Below are 14,194 nucleotides of genomic sequence, written 5' to 3' on the forward strand. Positions count from 1 at the left end.
GCATGCAGGTAAAGAGTGTGAAGGAATATGATCTGCGTAGAACATGTGCATCAGTGAGTGTTTGTAAAATGGAAACTTTTCTGTCCAACGGGAAAGTAGAAAGAAATAAGAAAAGGATATCTATACTAAGTCAGCCAAATACTTCTCAAAATGTACTCTTTCATTGAATCACAGAATGACTGGGTTGAAAGGGATCCTAAATATCTTACAGTTCCAACCCTTGGCCAGGGATAGGGACACTTTCCAATAGACCAGGCTCCTCAGAGTTCCACCCAGCCTGGCCTTGAACGCTAACAGCGATAGAGCATCCACAGTTTCCCTAAGCAACCTGTTCCCATGCCTCACAACCCTCATACTACAAAGTTTCTTCCCAATATCTTCTTTAAACATAACCTTTCAATTTGAAGCCATTGCCCCTTGTTCTGTCACTACATGCTTTTGTAAAAAGTCTCATGTTTTTTGAAGGCTCCCTTCAGGTACTGCAAGGCTGTAATCAGGTCACCCCAAAGCCTTCTCTTCTCCAGGTCAAACAATTTCAATCTCCCAGCCTTTCCTAATAGATGAGGTGCTCCATTCCCCTCAGCTATCTTGGTGGCCTCTGGACTCGGTCCAAGAGGTCCTGCCAGGAACCCCAGAGCTGGATGCAGTACTGCAGGTGGGTCTCAGCAGAGCAGAGGGGCAGAATCCCCTCCCTGGCCCTGCTGCCCACGCTGCTCTGGATGCAGCCCAGGACACGTTTGGCTTTCTGGGCTGTGAGTGCCCTAAGTTCATTCCCAGCCTGTACCAACACCAAGGGCTTGATGCCAAAGTTGCTGAATCAAGGTACTGTATCTCGTAAATATCTTGCAAAGAGGACAAGTACTACAGTGAATAAATACAGGATTCACTCCACTTATGCTCTTGTCATGAGTTATTCTCAGTCAGATACAGATGTTCTGTTTCACATCTGGCAGAAACAATACATCGTGAAGAACAACCTTCCTCTAGAACCCAGGATGTCCCAATATCTCCTAGGCAGTTTGTGCTGTACACATTAATCATTAACAGAACACACTTCACACGACTCCGAAGTCTCTTTAATAATATTCTGTCCTTGTGTTCATTGTATCTTTTAATTTTTGACTTTTCCTCAAAACTGCAAGCACAACCAAAGAAAGGTTAAAAACAAACCTAATCTGAAATTTTAAAGTGAGCAGTTTTATTTCCAGTAAACTCCACTTCTAAGTTCAAGCAGAGAATTATACTCACATACCACTTCAGCTAACATGATTTCTTTTGTCCAACAGAGTAATTAAGTAGTACACAAAAACATTCTGGTTGTCAAGATTCTTGTTACAAGTTGTGGGATTTTTCCCTAAGGCTGTGTATCACAAAAAGAGCAATCTCTAGCTGTAGAGACTAGGAGAAGCAATACAAAGAAATGTGTATCTCTACAGATTCACCATCAAAAATCCCAGCAAGCTTCTTGGCCACTCAGAATCTATCTTGACTTGAAATAGTCCTGTTGATTCAAAACAAATTCTCTTCTTCAAAGGACGTGACCAGCTCCACTGAAGGCACAAAAAGAGGAAAGTGGAAGATAGAAATTCACCTTTTTACTAGTTTTGTTGCCTAGAAGAAATATACCACTTTCACATCTGTGCAAAAAAGCTGAGAGTAAGGTCCTCACCAATTAAAATTCTTATTACTACGATACCTGCTGATACAGCATGAATGTTATTTGAGAAAATAGGTCCAAGTAAATATTGTTAATACTTCACACAGCATCAAAACTATGTCCTCCCAGATCAATCAGCAACAGTCAAAGACATTACAGTAAAATAAATAAACCAGGTAGAAAATTTCTACCTGGTTTATTTATTATTATTTATTTATTTTCTACCAGGTTACTTTGGGTAGAAAATCATGCAAGCATTAGCAAGACATAAATCGCATTGATGAAAATTCCAGATGTAAAGAAGGAGCATTATGAGAACTGTACTATTTGACATCTACCAAATTATGACAACAGCTCTTACATGATGGTGATCACAATATACACTGAGACTGACAGGAAGTACGGTTATCTTCCTAGATGTCCAAACAAGGTACAACTACCAATAACTTTCTTTTTAACCAAACAGAAATTGACAGAAGCATCAGAATTCTTGAAATTATAAACATAAGAACCCCATGGACAGCTTGTTTCACGCTCTATTACAGAACACCTCACTGTTCTGTAAAGTATTTAATTTCCGTGTCTTTGCAAAGCTGTAAAAACATATATATGTACAATTTAAAAAAAAACAAACAGAAGTTACATATAAATGGAAAATCTTATACAAAAGAATAAAAGGGAGAAGTTAAAAGTAAAAATCTGTACAGGTAGCACAAATACAACTTTAAAATATCATAGTACATTCTGAGAATGAAACATGCTAGATATGAATTAAAGGAGTAGTAAAACGATAAATATGAATGTATACCATAAAAAAAAAGAAAAAAAAAAGAGGAAGATGAACAACAAATCTGGCAGGTTATAAAAAAGTACAATAAAAATATTTAAAAATTAAGAGAAAGTAATCCATTAAAAAAATCCTTTTTGGGAACAGGAATGCTCATACAAAAACCTGCAGAACTAAAAGACGACAAATATGAACATGAAAATTTAGGACCGTTCAATTATATTCCCTTACAGCTGCATAGGTGAAGACATCACATTCATTAAGCAATCACTCATCTGAAGAAGAAAGTTATGTTCACTTTGCATAATTTATATCTACATTCTTACACATCTCCAAAGGCTTAAGCAAAATACAAGTCTTGGCATTGACAGTGTCCTTGCTAAACTCAGACTTTCAAGGGCTTACTGAAAAAAACTGAGATCTAATTTGGTCTCCATCTTCAATTCTAAGAAGGAGCAAATGCTGGTTTGATTTGGTATGGTGAACCTTAATACATCTGCTGGCTCCAAGGTTAAATTGTCAACAGTTAGCCTCAAAGACAACAAGTCACATTATTCTAAATTACAAACAAGTGTTGTCATTATTAAATAGAACACTCTCCCCAAAGAGAAAAACAGAGGATATCTAGAACCAGAAATGAAGCACCTGGCCAGTTAAAATCGTTTCAGAGGTACCACAGATACCCTGAAATAAGAATCTCACGTTCAGACATGCTGAATTGCAAGCATGGACACAAAGTCATGAGAAACCTTAAATCCTATTTCATGGCCAAAGCACTGCTGTTTCCCTAGTATTTGCATCTGAGACACAGAAAATCCTGTTCAATATGTTTTAGACATCCTACAATCAAAAAATCTCAGCTGCAGCTGGAATACTATAGAAGTGAGAATTTATAGTAAGTGGCCAATTATTCTGCATAATGAAGTTTGCCTCCTCTTTTCAGTCTCATCCTCTATTTGGTAGTATTCCCTATTTCATATATATTTTCAAAAACATGAGCTAAATGATGACAGACTGTACAAGAATTTTCCTTTTGATTATGACTAAGACATGAGTAACAGTAACACCAAATTTGACACATGTCAAAAGGCGCATAAAAAAAAAGTGATCATATGTTCCACTAGCTTCAAAGCATGACCACAAACAGCACATTCTTGTTATTTACAGTGATTATGCCAACATCTTCATTAAATGGTTGTCAAAAGTAACTAAGATCAATAAATCAAACCTTCAAATATGGCAGACAAAATTGTTTTATACAAAGTCTTTTTGATGTAATACCACAAAGGAAAAAAGGTCAAAGCAATGAATATATCCGATGCAACCCTAAGACCTCTGCCTCCCTTGACTTGTCTGCTAAGATTGTCCTTAACTAGTACACAAGAAACTAGTCATTAGCATACAATCAATTAAACACTAACATAATCATAAAAAAACTAAAAAGAAATTTCACCTTTATTTGAGAAAAATAGTTAATGCTAACAATGTTAAGAACTCATAATTACATATCGCTATTACAGAAATATATTAATTATATTATTCTAGATTAAAATAATAACAACTGCATTATCATTCTAAACTAAATTAATATATTTGCTATTATATATATTATGTACTAATAAACATATATATTATGTACTAATAAACTAAGGAAACACTGAGGTTGGTTTTAGTTTGCAAATCAACAAGCCTGAAATTGAAAGCATTTACTTTAGCATGTTCCTTACACAAATTTATGAATAGTAGGAGATTTGTCTTGTTCTGTTACTACGAATTGAGAGGAATGAGTTGGGTAGTACAGGTCATACAGAATTACTCTTTGATAAATTTAAGAAATGGCAGGACTCAGTTAACCTTACTGCAACCAGCTGATTATTACATATAAAATCTATCAACATTTAAAGGAAACCAGAGTTCTTAATTAGGAAGAAAATTCTCTGAAATATTATTCCATCTGAAAAATGGAGTTAAATTCATCACCTTAGAATAGGTATTTGTCAACTGTGTTGTTTTCCTCACAACTCCTTGCAGAGGATAGTAAGTGTATCATGTGGAACCCTACTGTATCTGCCACAGTACTGGCAGTATTTGAGTTTAGCACCTTTTAGTTTGAAGCATAACTATCAGTTTACTTAGATATAGAAAAGACTCCCCTATAGAGTTCCAACCAGAATTTTTTATTAGCCATCAGGTGCTTCCTTTTGCCAATATAAAACATTTTGATTATCCTATTTTTAATAGATGGGGAAAACTCTGAAAGAATCCATGTAGGCAACAGTTGTAAAAATTTTTATCAACAGACATTTGAACTTCATGTTAAACTGCTCTCTGGACAGTTCTATTTGTAGAACGTCACGAAACTCACCCCTGCCTTACCAAATGCCACTAGCACTAAATGCACTACAGTGAAAATCTGCATGTCTCCATTGATACCATCCTCCATTCCTGAATCTCTTCTCTCGTTCAAGTTAATAATTCAAAATATCTCATTTTTTTTTAGCTTTGCATTTCAAGTTTGTGGGTTTTTTGCTTTGTCTACAAAACAAATCCATGTGCCTACTTTACTTAATAAAAGATGACTATAATGCTCTGAGATTGTCTAATAAAACTCCTATAATTCTAAAATTAAAACCCACCTGCAAAACACTTTCATTTACTTGCATGCTTTAACAAGCCAATATCTTTGCCATTTCCCAATACTAGGTAAGATTGCACTTTTACACAAAATACTGAATTAGCCCTGATTCACAGAGACTTCTGTGTGTCTCTCCCAAGAAACCATGTCCCACACTGAGTCTTCCTGTAGATACAATATTCTCTTTTCCTGTAAATAAAACTACAAGGTATGCTAGTAGTCCAATTCATTTTCAGGGATACACTCCAATAATAATAACACTCATGAGTAAATGTGGGACACGCCAACATTAAATCAACCACCTGTCATCGCTTCATCCATAAGAACATAATAATACAGCTTACTGACAGCAATATCTTAAAGATATCTTCAGAAAGCACTGTTCCTAACCAACTGTACGGAAGTTCTAAAATTAAATAGCAAAACAAAGCAAAGATATTCAGGTAATCTCAGCCGTAATGAAAACTTGCAGTTCCCACATCCCACAGCTCCACACTTTACTTATCAGAGGTTATAATACCACATAAATATTTTATTCTTTAGAGATTTATTTCGCCAGTTCAGAGGCTTATTCTAACTGTCAGAGATGATTCATACTTAAGTGAGACCTAGGGGTTCCCAATTACCTAAAAAATTACTGGAACACACTCTGATCAATCTGAATCGCACCTAATACATCAAAAACCTTATGGTTGTCTCCAGCAACCTCAGGAAAAATAAAAATACTGACTTACAGTCAAGTCTGCACATTGTAAAAACCATGCACTGTAATTTCGTAGTTCACACAGCTGTGAAATCAAAGTATGACATTAAAATTAATCTAGTGGTGACTAGCAGATAAAAAAAACAAACCACACAGTTCATATGATATGTAGAGATTTTCTGAGTTGGTCAAGCAAATCTTACCCCAGCAGAATTTTAGCATGAACCTCTTTGTTAGTCCTTGAGATTTCTCTCAAAGAGGTAATTTCTGCATCAAACCAAAATCCTCTTTCTTCTGGTGTCTCAACATTGTAGTTAACCATCACCACATCACCCACTTTTAGCTCACTCCACTTCAGAATGGTTCTCGCTCGCGGTCGAAGATTGACTGTGTCCATTTCTATTATGCCGTTTTCTGGGTACCTTGAAAAGCAAAACCAACAACATCAATGATTATGACTCCTGCAACAGTAAAACAGACAACTTTTTTCAGAAGTAAAAGTTTTTAAGTGTTCTATGGGCACATAAAACCCATAAAATCTGACCTAATATCCTTCTTAAAATATAGCTTTCCTCTAAATACAGACTAAGAATTTGTGTCATCTCAGATGGGACAAATACCCTTCATGAATTCTCTCTTTCTCAAAAAGAAAAAAAAATATGTAAGTAAATCTATATGCACTTCTTTTCAAATTTGAGATGCTTTTAATTTTAACACTAATTTTTTTACATTCCCCTGAATGAGGCAACTACTACATACTGGAACCTGTATTCGCACATGTGATAGAAGAAGAGCAGAACAGACATGATCACAACACTAATTTAAAAAAAAAAAAAAAAAAAAAAAAAAAAAAAAAAAAAAAAAGCCAGGCTGTAACAAAAAGTTAAAAGATGCTAAAGTGAAGCTCCTTTTTCATACTGTGTGTAGACAGATGAAAATCTCCCATCACTTAGCTAGTACTACATGAACTCACAGAACAAATTTAATAGAGAAAATGAAATTAGTCTACTGCAAATTAACAGCTGCTATTAAAATTATTCCTTCTCCCTTCTTAACAAACAATGCTAAGGATGATGTATCTCAAATTATTTTTCCATCATGCAAGTACTGGCACTTCAGCAAGAGCATTCACAGTTAAATTAGTATACCTCTATCAAACAGCATTGTTAAATATTAATGGCAAAATCCTACTCTTACTAATAAAAGTATGGCTCTACCATTTTGCAACATGCCTCCCCCTACAGCAAACAAGAATATTTCAAGGGAAAACCGCCCATTGTGGTTTACTACAGGAAGAAATACTAAAACTACTGTCATTTAAGAGCATGAGACTGACAGACTATAGCCTGACATCAGGATGTCTACTCCTGAACAGTTGACTGAAGGCCCACCAGTGAAACTTGTCACATTTTATACAAGTTCATCTTGCTTTGTTTTATGCCTTCTATTAAATCTAACACAACAGTTGCTACAACTGATGTGGGGGACGGTGCAGATTTAGTGACAGTTTTGTTTAAAGAAGACTGCAACAGTTTAACAATGGGTGTACCTTCAGGATAAACTAATGGCTAAGTAAAAGAACCCATCTCTAACTACCTGCAAAAGTTAAATACAAAGCCTGGTTTTGCACCAACATTTTTAGGTCCTAATGATAAAATTCTGCACAAGAGAAGCTACATCATACAAAGACATGTACTTGGGATTAAGTCATTACCAAAACAATAGTTACATACAATTTAACTCTCCACATTTCCTAAGGATCTTTCATCCATGTTGTTTCCAAATTCAATGCATACTGAAAAGTCAACATTTAAGGTTTTATGTCATGCAACTTTCACCTAGAAGAATTACCATACCATTCTACTATATTAATTATTAGTATTTTAACTGTAATATCCACAAAATATATGATTGATTCACCTACAGGTAATAAGACAAAGCAAAAAACAGCTATAGAGATCATGCCTATTTTATTGAGTGACTAAATAACATTGCATTATTGTACAACAGGCTACTGAATTCTTAAGACAGCTATGTGTGACCTCTTGATCAGTTCCAAAGTTTGCAGTAAACCTTTCCTAAAGTTTGTAGAAGACAGCAAGTAGAACACAATAAGTAGAGTCAGTTTACTTGAACTCTGAAACCAAAATAGCGCGTAAATATCAGGAAACTAGAGAAGATAGATCAAAAATATACACCATTTTTGTATACATATACACCATTTATGTATACATATACAGTGAAATAATCAAGTAAGATATATATGGGATGATAAAAATAACCAATACACATTTTAGAAGTTCCCTTGTCACTATTAAAAAATCAAAATATGTGACTTACACAAGTTCACATCCATAGGCACCTAACCTTGATCTGAAAAATCTATTCTCTTCTGAAAGTAAAATGTCTTCAGCTTCTGTTTTTCCTGGGCAAGCTTTGGACAAATGTTTTTCCCTAAATTCAGATTTATATTATCTTTCTCACCTCTATACAACTCAAAAGAGATCCTTCCTATTGGACTGCTGAGGAATTTCAAAGACTGTCATCGTTAACAATGTCTCCACCATTGTTCTTAAAAGTAGCTCATGAAAAAACTGACTAGAACAAGACCACTTACCAGAAGACACCCCAGAAATCCCCTTTTACAAACAGAAACTGTTTTCCAAAGGAAGAAAAGGAAGGCTGACTCTCCACTGAGTGTGTTTTTCCTCTAATTAGCTGGTCAGAAACACAAGCTTACAAAATTTAGAAAAAAACAAATGAGATTTCTTTTGCCACATTTTACCTTTCTTTTGCAAAGAGAGTTACAGATACTGAATGTTTTCACTGCTGTGCCTTCACACACAGAGAAATGTTTTTATGGTTGCTGGTGAATGCTACCAGCTATTTAACCCCTCACATTAGTCCATAATTGATAAGTCCATAAGCCTCAAGCAGAACAGCAGCAGCAGTATTTGCCACAAGTTTTTGACTTAGGATAAAACTTGCAGAGTTAAACTCTGTATGTTTAAGCTCAGTACCACTATTCATTATTATTCTAATAAGTAAAGAGTACTTTCACAGTGAACTTGTGCCCTCAAATGTGTCTAATGCCACAACACATTTGAATATGGAAAACAAAAATTACACTCACATTAGAAAATTCTACCACCTCACATTCATTTTCCTAAAGTTTAATGTGCCATTTGTAAAAGTCACACAATTTAAAACCTAATTTTTAAAATATGCAAGAATATTTAAGCATAGAATCACACGATACAAATATGTGGACTTACGTAGATAAACCAAAATATAAAGAAAATATAGTATTTTAGCCTCAAGAATTAAGAAAAAATTAATTCTTACCCATTGTGGGAAGCTTTAATAAAAGACTACTGTGAGACATGAACATATGCTGAAAGCTTTTTCTCATTTATTGAGTTACCTTTAAAATCCTAAGATCACAGTCAAGAGAAAACAAACATTTTCACAGCAATGTTTTAAATAGACTAGCATAAATTTGGTACAGTTGAAATGAAGATTATATGTCATAATTAAAACTTTAAATTTAAAGCAGTTGTGGACAGTTTCTTGGTTTTCCATGTTTTTGGGATATTTGGCAACTAATACTGAAAAAAGGAGGTATACCAGCAAGCATAATCATAAGAGTTTAATGAATATTGCACACCATAGGATGTCTCTATTTACCTCTGATTTAATTCTTCCCTGTAATTTTTCCAACACTAGCATAGCAAGAATTTCTTGAGATTTCCTATGTAGACAGTCTCCATAGCAAAGAATTATTCATGAAGCAAAAACTCCAGTATTTCTTGGCTCTGATCAGATGGCTGGATGTGGTTCCTAAAAATGCTCAAATGCTAGGACACATAGTAGTTGCATGTCAGAATAAACCTAAGCCTGCTCAATTTACTGAGACCTTGCAAAATACTCTCTAACACTTCTCTCCCAGCTATTACTAGAACAACTAGAACTGGAAAGATAAAATTCTGGGAACAAAAGTAAAGACTTCCCCATACATTCTCTGTACTAGTATGGTGACGAGTGTTGGAACAGATGCACAACTTAAAAAATTATTTTCCAATATTAAAAAAAGGAAAGTATAATTCATTTTCTCAATCAAAAAATTCAGAAAAGAGTCATTCCAACCATGGAATGTAGGAATAGAAGGCCAAAATCAAAAATAAAAAAGAAAGGAATGAACTCCTGAAAGAGATAAAGCTAAGAAGGTGGAACTGTATAAAAACTACCACCCTGCACCCTTATAACCTGAGGAAATAATCAGCCCAGTTTTGCTGTAGCGTTTGAGATAGCTAACATAGTGTTTCAAAAAGCACTGTACTGGAAGACCATGTAAGCCGCACTTAAGAATGGGAAAAAAATCACTGGGGTACCTGTGCACTTCCAAAAAACAGTAGATCTGATAATTATTTATTACAGAAAAACAAGTATATATATTTCAAAAGACAGACAGGAAGACATACTGAACATCAATAAAGATAAAAATCAGTTACACAGAACATAAACAAGATTCTGAGAACCTTACCTAACAACTAATAATTACAGAATTATGCAGCTTAAACACTAAGAAACCATATTAAAAGCCTGAGGAGAACTATCTTACTTTCCTAATTACTTTAATTCTGAATTTCAAGAAAAAATAACTTCTAGTCTTACATGACTGCGCTGTGTGGACAACACAGATACTCTGAAAAGAGACAACCTGGAAATAAAAGTATCAAAACAGAAGTTCAGAAGTGTAAGAAATACACAGAACATTCAATTTTTAATACAATACTATGGTATTCCAAGTTAAAGTAATGTGAATATAGTGAAAACCAGGTTTACTACACTAGATAGCAGACAAGTCATGCATGACAAGTCAGGCATTTTTTGAGAAAACTTCCCTAAGGAATTCAAGAACACTTACAGCTAATTCAAGATAAATTAATAAGTAGTAAAATTCAATCTTATTCTCACTAACCACACCATTTTTTCAGCCAAAAATCAGTTTTAAACAACAAAAAAGTTTAACTGTAATTATTTTAGTTGTTCTTTCAAACACCTACCAGGATAGCAAAGCTTCCCTCTCTTAGCTCAAATCCTTTCTAAAGAGACATAACACCTAGATTGTCTCCTCAAACTATTTCCTTTTCAGTTTGCACAAGGCATCTACATCGTTAGAAATCCAAGTCTTACAGTTAATGCCTGTTGTCAAAACCCACATTATAATACATACACATATTCTGACATTATAAAATACAGCTTATGCAGTCAGAAACCCATTGCAAATGGGACAAATAACCTTACAAGGAACAGACTTCTTGAAATGAAGAGCAGTAGTGAGCAGCTACTCCCACAAAATGCTTTCAAATCTGAATGATTCTGATGGCACATTTTCTAGTGCGGATATATGCAAAAAGACATCTGACATAGCAGCTCTTTTATTACTTTAGCATTGCCTAATAATCTCTATGAGGTAAAAATTTTGAATGAGTAAACAAACTAATCACTGATATTAGGAACTCGAAAACAAAACTACATAGCTAGGAGAGGTGCTCCAAGTAGTCACTCAGACTAATTATAAAAACAGTTTGTGACCGATATAAGGTCAGAAAAAGTATGTGTTACCCTTAGGAACAGATTGTCTTAACATTCTACTTAGCAGACAATATAGCTTTCATTCCTCCTTCTGTTCTGAAATTCTAAACTGTCCAAGATAAACAAAAGAAAGTAAGTGCTATAAATACAACTACAGTCTATAGCTCCCATAATTTTGTCATGTTTCTAGCCATTAACTTCATGTCCTTTAAAAGGAATCCCTGTCCCCACACTTCAGTGTATGAAACTTGAGTCAGGAATCTGACACCATGCATCCTCCTGATTCGCACTCTTTCCTGTGTTTGATGTATACAAAGAAATAAGTCAAATAACTCAGCTAAACATTTACAAGGGTTAATTGAGAAACACATAGCATGCAAAGGAATAGATTTTGGAATTTCTTCACAGAACAGTTTGCATTATGAACTATCACTAATGCTGCACAAAGCAGCTACCTCTCAAATAAGAAGGGAATCTTTCCTATATCCAGCACCACTGGGCAAATTTATTTGACTGAATGACAAAACTCAGTAACATTTACCTAGTAAACACTAGTTTTTAGATATATTAGGAAACAAGAGTACTTCATTGTACAGTCACACAACCACAAAATTCAATGCAATTTCACTATCAGGTGCACACAACTGGAAAGTAAAGTATAAGAAAGAAGTAGGGGCTACCTCATCGACAACAGCTCATAATGTCCTTTGATCTCAAAAAATCAATTTATTGGTTGTGAATATGTGAATTCTCAGATACAATCTATTCAATCCCAGCCTACTACCTATATCTGAAAATTTCGTATTAAAAACATTCAGGAAATGGACCCATTCAGCAAGTCTAATCTTCAAACCACTCCTTGAGAAAGTAATAGCAAGTTTAATGCTATTATTCTCTTGATGGTCTCTTCAGCTGTGGATAACACTTTCAAGTAGAAAGTGATTGTTTTTTGACCAGGTAGTACTTAGAACTGTTCTCCTCATCACCTCAGAACAGTTTGTGCTCTCCAGATGTAACACTGTGTCTTGCATATTGCTTCATCCACATAGGATAACTAAACTTTTTTGACCTCTGTGGCAACACAGTGAAATCCTAATTTTCTTAGTATGTGTACTTGTATACCTTTAAAATCCAAGGGCATCACTCCACCGCTCACATTAAGCATGAAGTAAACAGAAGCAACTAGTTCCCTAGAAGAAACAACCACAGAGTACTTTATTGCATATGACGCAGATATTTACCTCATGGTTTAAAATAAAATTCTCTGATTGTTATAAAACCTGGGGGAATATCATCAGCCAAAACAATGGCCTTGAAAAAAGTTTCCTACACTTGAGTCATACTTAATCTGTACTTGCATATAAATTGTCATACTGGAATTTCTCATGCTGCAGAAACATCCAGCCTCCTGTGGCTTCTGCTGAGAGCATTCTTAAATGGAAAGACGTTATTACAAATGACTGAAACAAGAAAGGAAAAGACATTACTTGGTTGTAATCCAATTACTTAGGGTAAAGCCCTGAGTCATCCTGTTGCTTTGGGGAGCTAATGATCAAGAAGCTAATACTTGCAGAATGAGAACTGTCTTCCTGAAACTACTTACACTATAACCAGTGCTACATCAGTAACAAATATGACATATAATAAGTTAAGATGGAAAGGCAAATGTTGATATGACAGCATTGTAGGCATGTCCTTATGATGACATTGAGCTATTGAAATGTCCTGTTCCTGATCTGAAGTGATTCCTAAGCAAGCTGTGGTGGAGATCACCTACAGCTCTCAGTTAACTTTAGGATGTCAGCATGTGTTGAGATTCCTCACAAGACCTTTTAAATCAGGATTCAGCTTATGTTCAAGACAGGTTCATTTCTTCTGTATTTGAAGTCAGTTGCTGGGAGCAGAAGAAAGAAATGTATGATAGTTTTGTATGAAACCTGATAGCACATCCTGGACTTCAAACTGTTTAATGGCTCCTTGTGATACCCACAAATGCGAACACGAAATGGAAATACAGGGAATAAAGTCTAAGTGGAGGAAATACACTGACAAAAACAGGAACACACCTTCAAACTGCTGCCACCAGGGAAAAACTTGCATTCAGAAAATTGAAAGAAGATGGACTGTCACGCAGAAGTTACATAGCCAAAAAATTTGATACTGCCTGAAGGTCAGCATTGGTAAAACTGGTATTTTGGCCTGTTCCTCACTGGTGAAATTAGGGCTCTCAAACAAGTACAAGTCTTTTAAACCTTTGCACTTATCGAGAATTGTGACTCCAGTTTAATCTGAAACTGAGTTCTGTTCTTCTGAATGGCTCTAACTTTTTTTCTCTCTGCAGAAATATGTGGGTCTTATAACTATTGCAGCAATTTAGTTAACTGCTAAACACATAGCTGGGGTTGGGCATGGTGGTGGAAGAGGTGGGAGAAAATCACTACAGAACCAAGTCACCAGTGCTGTTATCTACAAAATCACAGAGGAATATGTAGTACTTCCTATCTGCGGCAGTCACAGCTGGTAGCATGGCTCTGTTTACTCAAAAGCTAGCTACCCCTTTGAGATTACTATAATTAATTCTTGCCCAGAAAGAGTAATTTCCCTTAACTGTACTCTTTGCAAAAAGAGCTCTGTCATATTTTTTCCTTTCACATTCACTGTAACTACACTATTTAAACTAGAAATGGAGAGGAACAAATGAGCACCGAGTCCCTCAGAGGAAGAACACTTTTATGAAATTTAAAACTGCATAACAAAGCATTTAGGTTTTGTACAGGACTTGTGATATTTAATCTAGGTGCTAAAGCTAGGTTT

General features: G+C 35.1%; 1 protein-coding gene across 5 annotated transcripts in view; it reads right to left on the reverse strand.

The window, feature by feature from the left end:
• UHRF2 (ubiquitin like with PHD and ring finger domains 2) overlaps positions 1–14,194 on the reverse strand; it is a 78,760-nt gene that overhangs the window by 42,804 nt on the left and 21,762 nt on the right. For all 5 annotated transcript variants that reach the window (XM_063423923.1, XM_063423927.1, XM_063423924.1 and 2 more), the window contains exon 4: positions 5,986–6,204. In XM_063423923.1, coding sequence (XP_063279993.1) covers positions 5,986–6,204 — 219 coding nt within the window. The remainder of the gene's footprint in view (positions 1–5,985; positions 6,205–14,194) is intronic.

The sequence above is a fragment of the Prinia subflava genome, chromosome Z, assembly GCF_021018805.1.
Source record: "Prinia subflava isolate CZ2003 ecotype Zambia chromosome Z, Cam_Psub_1.2, whole genome shotgun sequence".
NCBI classification, from domain to species: Eukaryota; Metazoa; Chordata; class Aves; order Passeriformes; family Cisticolidae; genus Prinia; species Prinia subflava.